At 44.0% G+C, this 6,365-nt stretch overlaps 1 protein-coding gene across 1 annotated transcript; it reads left to right on the top strand.

The window, feature by feature from the left end:
* Nucleotides 1-4,066: 4,066 nt before the first annotated feature.
* LOC128707317 (uncharacterized) lies at nucleotides 4,067-4,961 on the top strand. The gene is made up of 3 exons (XM_053802269.1): nucleotides 4,067-4,238; nucleotides 4,321-4,743; nucleotides 4,810-4,961. Exons 1-3 carry the CDS (start codon nucleotides 4,067-4,069, stop codon nucleotides 4,959-4,961), a joined length of 747 nt encoding a protein of 248 aa, XP_053658244.1.
* Nucleotides 4,962-6,365: the final 1,404 nt, after the last annotated feature.

The raw sequence follows: 6,365 nt of genomic DNA, 5'->3' as shown, positions 1-6,365 counted from the left end.
ATTTCAATGTAAATGTTTTTGTGTTTATTTTTAGTTTTTATTAATTATTGTTTACAAGATAACCATTTTTTGAATAAAAACTATCAAGATATGTAGAAAAAATATGACGTAATTTAAAACAGGCTTGTTTAACGGTTCCCAGGGCCAAGACTTTATTTAAAAGGATGGTGTATGATATTAGTATTAAATTATTGGACTATTGATTGAAGAAATGTTATTACATCAGCTTAAGATCTTGGAAATCTTGGCTGTGATAAACATTTCAAGGAAAGAGAGAATTTATTTGAGGAAATAATCAAGTTGTTAAATTTGTTATCTTTATTAAATATGTCTCGACCGAGTGCACCCAGGATAGGGAATCCTGTGATAGTTCGGATAAGGAAATGTCGCCCAAGAAATGTGGAATGTAATATAGAATATGAATATTAGTAAACAATTTGGACTAATCGTTCTGCAGGAATAAAAAAAATTACATAAACAAAAATTTACAAAATTTGCATTTTAACAAATACACTTTTGTCATAATTTTTTTTCAGTTATTTCCAAAAACTCATGACGGGTGACATTATGAATAAAAGCTAGTTATCCTATGTTTTTATTTCCCAAACAAAAAAAAAACACTTGGTACACAATATGCTATATGCACTCGATTGCGTGTTCGCCAGCCCTGATTTATGCGCCAAATTGACCTGACCGCCCCTTCCTACCAAAAATTGGTGCACATACCGTCTCGATCGCGTATGGGGAGAACTGTGCATGGTTTTACGATCGCAACATGCGCTTATTCGTGTATGAGCCCAAGTGGTAGATAGACATCAACGTGCCCGACGCTCAGCAGATTCCGTCGTTTTGGTCCAAAAAATCGACACACCGCACGGTTACGGTGTACTGCAACTGCAAGTGTAAAGTGTCCAGTCTCTTCACCCACACGCGCGCGTACCACACAGCAGAGGCGAACAGTGAAAAGTGAGTTTGGGTGAGGTTCCGGTGCAATGGGTTGGGTAGTAAAAAATTCTAAACCCATTTGTAACAAACATCCTGAAACGGAGTGGGCCGTATGCAATGCACCATGCGCTACCGTTTCGTAGTTGCACCGATTGTGGATGCGGATTTCGAAAGCGAAGCAAAGAACGTTACGAAGGAAAAGCGTGCTGCGTGGTTCGAATGCGAAACTAGTTTCCACGCTGGTGAAGCGATCGATGCGCCGGTCCGTTTGGCAAGGCTAAGCAGTCGATGATCTTTCGCCCAACATTGCTCTGCCGTGGTGTCCTTCGATGAAATGTGTGCCAAGGAAATTTGAATGTTGTTGACTTGTTTGCTAAGCTGTGCTGCGGTACCAGAAGCCGGTGAATGGGTGATACGTGTGTCAAACGCCCAAAAAAAAACCCCAAACACCGTTAACGTGGAGAGGTGGAGCTAAACGCTTTGTGGAGGCTTGTTTTCATTCAAAAGTGTATTCACTTCCCACGACGTCCTTCGATGATTTCGAGCATATCTTGCTCGAATGACGTCGGCTAATATCCGCCCATTGCTTTTCGCTTAATTTATGCACATAAGAAATACATTGTAATCATCACCAGACGTTGATTGATTTCGAACAGACAAAAGCTCCACATCCTAAGTGATTTATCGACCAACGATCGTGTATGGTAGGTTGTGACACGATCAAACGGTATGTTGTGCGAATTCTAAACCTGACACGGTACAGTACCCTTAACGCAACCGTATCTTGATACTGCATCGATAGTGACCGGTACGGTTGCGTGCATCGATTGGTGGTTGCAGAAAATGGAGTGTTATGCATCACGACGCCAGTGTGAGCGGCATTTGTTGCAATAATTATACTCATCGGCCATGTGCGGGGGTGTGGATGCGGTTGGTTTGCGGCGTTTCATTTGGGCCGTTTTGTTGGACATCGAACAATGTGGGTCAAACCGATGGAGGTATCTGTCGGGATCGTGCATTATCACAATCGCCGAAAAACACCGAACGAAGATAGAGAAGGTGTTTTGTAATGTTCGAAGTAGTTTGTCTTAATTTTAGCAATCCGTGGTCACTATTGCTCCAAATCATTCCACCACAGGTGGGTAGTTTCGTTGGTGATTTCACATGTTTTGTGGCTGTTGTATGAAATGTTTTTAGTTTATGCCGTATAGATTTAGGACACACTGTTCTTTGGCTTAGAATAAATTTAGTGCGCTATTTCCGTGATCTACTCTTGGCCAATACAGTCTGAAACTAGTCACAGTGTAAGGGCGTTAAGGGGAATTATGGGGAAACCCAACAATTGTATTTAATGAGGAAATGAGTCAATTTCGTAAGATATTCGCCATTTAATTCTACCAAGAAGTTGATGTTAATAATTGCTGTATTCCACCATATTAACTTAGATCCCATTGGATACTAGGATCAATTGTCAACTCCATTGACAGCAGTTTGACAGTTGACTGTAAATAAACAGAGCACACCAACACATATCAGTTTTAAATTGAGCCGTTATTCGAGCCACCAACGCAACAGGTGTTAATTGCATAATTACCCAGCAAGAAGAGCATTTTCATTTCACTCCAAACGACACATTAGCGTTTTGTCACGATTCACTCCTACATACCCGTTCATTAGCAAATCAAACAAAACACCGCCACGGTAGTTACCGTATTATTATGACCTTTAATCAACATCGACCAGCACCAGCATTGCTGTGAGTCACGGTGCGCTGGCATACCGCATCCCAGCGGGCATCGTTTACCAAGCCGGCCAAACCAGTTCGCGGAGCCGATGCACGAAGTAACTCCGCCCGTCTCCCTTTTTCCATCCTTCCCCCAAAACATATACCTCAACCGATGCGCACGTGCGGCTTGATGTGATATGATGCCGTGGTTTTTGGGTGGTTTGGGTGGGAAAAAAACAATAATTGCTTTTCGATTTGTACTTCGATTTCCATGTGCTTCTCTTTCATTTGCTTTCGCTTTCCATTGGGGTCATCTCTCCGCGTGTGAGTGGAATAATATGATGCAAGTTTTTGGCAAACATATCAGAGCATTTTGTCTTGGGTAAGGGTGTTACATACAGCGATAGAAAGAACATGATTGATTTGCTTCATACCGAGTGTTTTAATGTACTTATGCTGTGGTACTAAAATGGGGCTATAAGCTAACAACACCTTCACACACACTAACAGTCGTAAAGAGTGTCGTTTGGGCACGAAAAAAAAGGCGCATATTTGACATTGTAGCCCACTCCGGCCCAACAGCTGTATGTGTATGTTTTCGCTTGTCATTAGACCACAAAGTGGGTACCGTCGCATTAACCGCACGAAGGTAAACGACTCGTGAAAAAGCGCTTGCTCTTGAACGATTCACGCTCGACACAGTACGATTGCTTCACAGCATTAGTAGCGTTTCGTTGCATAAGCGGCTGCATAAAGCTCTCCCCCACCTGTGCACCTTTTCTTAGGCTGCACCGAAGGTTGTCAACGAGCAGTATAACGACGCAGCTTCCGTACCGGTCGCAAACACTTGACCGCAGGTAGACGCCACTTGTACGGGACGAATACCCTGCCGATTATGCTTCCCAGTGGGTTAGTTGTGCACCGGTGTGGAATCGTTATGTAAAGGAATTGGAAACCTCTTCGATGCATTATCAGTGCACGCGGCAATATTCATGAAGTGGTGAAGGTCATGCCTACCTGGCATGGCTTGCGGGAACGCAAGTAAATGCCATTTTGCTTCTGCATATTGGCTTGGGTTCACATGAACGCTGAAAAACTAATGTTGCGTACGGAAGGTATGCTGTCAGGCGCTTGTTTTGACTGGAAATCACCCGAAGCATTTGTGGTTTGTTTTTGCCCAATTATTAATGTGAGAGCAGTTATAAGAAAGCTCCCTGTAGGCCATTACGTAGTCAGTTAATTAGGCTTCTAATTAGTTTCCATCAACTAATCTGGTAGAATTAGTAAACTGTGTAAAAAAAACATGACTCGCCTTGGAGATTTTTTGATCGAAAACCTCAAAACAACATACCATTAAAAACTCATAACAAAAACTCACATCATTTCAGCTCAAATATGAGGTGCTCTAGGTTACAGCTGTTGCCGGTGTTACTAGTTCTAGCGATCCAACAGTGTGCGTGCCAGCGCGAAGTGTTTCGACTCTTCTCCAACTGTCGCTACGGAAAACCCAACTTTGATCCGTGCATCAAAAAGGCATTCAACGCCCTGCGGCCATGGTTTAAGACAGGTAGAAGACCTCGTACCTCGTATGCGAAAGTGGCCCCCATTTAACGTTATTTCGACCTCTTCTTTGCCCAATCCACGTCTAGGTCTGCCCGAGTTTAACGTTGCACCATTTGATCCGCATCGGGCAGAATTCATCGAACAGCGGCGCGGAGATCTGGGCGGTCTTGGAGGCTATCGGTTGCTGCTGTCCAACGTATCCGAGTATGGTTGGCAGCAGTCGGAGGTGACCAAGTACCGGACGGAGCCGAAACACGATCGCATCGTGTATTCGCAGTTCTTCCCGGAGAAATCACTCGACGGCAGCTATGACTTCCAGGCGAAGATTCTCGGTTTGCCGCGACACACGCGTGGCATCTGGAATCTGACCCTGTACGATTACAGCCAGACGACGACCGTCACGCGGATCGGTGGTCCCGGTGGACTGCTGAAGGTGCGCGTCGAGATCGACAAGATCGGCAACATGAAGCTGCATATCTCGGACCTGTTCCATGGTGCTAAAATTATCGGTAAGAACTGCACACTCGCCACAGGCTGCACTCTTGCTAACGTCCTGATTCTCGCAAACCCTGTAGAGTCTATTGCCGACTTCTTCATCAACACGATGTGGCAGCCGAGCTTCCCGTTCATTAAGCCGCTGATTAACGATCTCGTCAGCGTTGCCTTTACGGACATCTTTAACGAATCCTTCCGATACTTCCCGCTCGATCAGGTGATACGCAGCTAGAACCCGGTGGGACAGACAACAGATGACATTCGCCGCCATTTCGTCGAACTGCGAAACCCATGTGATAAGCTTTACACCGTTTAAAATGTTTACTACTTGCGTTGGTAATAAAAAGGACTAGGACTGCGAACGAGTACAACGAAACCACGGCGAACGTTTTGTGAGGTATTCTTCAACATACATACACGTATAGTTTTGCTTTATTGTCAAAGTATGTACAACACCAAGACGTTCATTAAGACGCGACGGGAGCACAAGTTTGGTTGACTTGGCACGCTCCGTGTTTGTTCGTTCGGGGGTGAGATGTGATTGGGAGGGTTTGCAAACCGCGTACATAATTGTACTGCTCTTTGATTCCTGAAACTAGTATGCGGTGGACATGATGGTTATCTGTTTATTGTCAATTGAACCTGAATGTAAGACATTTCCCGACCACTTGCTGTTACGTTTTCGTGCTTTTATAAGTTACCGATCGATTACCATAGTACAAACGACTTGTTGGTCTGATTTCGTAAAACTCTTTACAGTACAACGAATGTATAGCGTTCATCTTGATATCTGACACTTTGTCGTATATATGTCTATGGTTGTGTTTAGTGTGTAAATCTACAACGTCACATTAATGTTCTTAACACCGCACCACTTTGGTAGCAATAGACTAGAGACTAGCGATGAAACAACTCACTAAAAATCACACACATGAGACAGTGAGTGAGTGCCGTTCTGGACGATTTAGAGAGTTCTCAACGATTGTGTTTAAGTACCGCAGTCAACGATTGTGTGTAAGTACCGAATTGCACAACTACAGCACTGTCTTAAGGTGTTGGTTTGTTTGCGCCATCTTTCTACGTTGCAATTGTCCTTTTAGGCATTGGAACAGGTAAGTTAAGACATCCAGATAATAAATAAACTCCACCGCACATCTATGCATTCAACCCATGGTTGCGGCTCTGTTACTGCCCTACATGGCAGCAATTGGTTACATTTCTCTAGAACAAACGTTCGGCTTAAGTAGCTCTGATTCGTACGGTGTACAGTAAAGCTCCCGAGGGGTTAAGTTGCCGATTATTATTTAAGTACAACATGCAGCACGAAACCAACGCGCTCTCCTATACGTCAGGTGGCTTCAAACGTGCTGTTGCTAGACACCTGCAAGAAACGTAAAACGATAACGGACACACGAATACATACAAAACACCTATTGACTTCCGGTTAAAGCTTTCGTCGAATGACCTAGCGACTGGTTCAGTGCTCACTAGGATGTCGAGGATTCCACCGAGAAACCGTATTGTACTATGTACAACTGATGTGCTGCAATGGATGTGTACGTGCACTACTACCACGAGAAAAAAAAACACTACGGGGATCTATCGAGCGCACGGTCATCGTCGCGTGTTACAGTCT

Source organism: Anopheles marshallii, chromosome 2 (assembly GCF_943734725.1).
Source record: "Anopheles marshallii chromosome 2, idAnoMarsDA_429_01, whole genome shotgun sequence".
Lineage (NCBI taxonomy): Eukaryota > Metazoa > Arthropoda > Insecta > Diptera > Culicidae > Anopheles > Anopheles marshallii.
This window is presented reverse-complemented; position numbering and strand designations above follow the sequence as displayed.

What these genes read in the sequence shown, in the direction of transcription:
- LOC128707317 (XM_053802269.1), top strand. Translation starts at nt 4,067, where the DNA reads ATGAGGTGCTCTAGGTTACAGCTGTTGCCGGTGTTACTAGTTCTAGCG. An exon ending in GCGGCCATGGTTTAAGACAG is followed by an intron (nt 4,239 to 4,320) that starts GTAGAAGACCTC and finishes ATCCACGTCTAG; the next exon opens with GTCTGCCCGAGTTTAACGTT. An exon ending in CCATGGTGCTAAAATTATCG is followed by an intron (nt 4,744 to 4,809) that starts GTAAGAACTGCA and finishes CAAACCCTGTAG; the next exon opens with AGTCTATTGCCGACTTCTTC.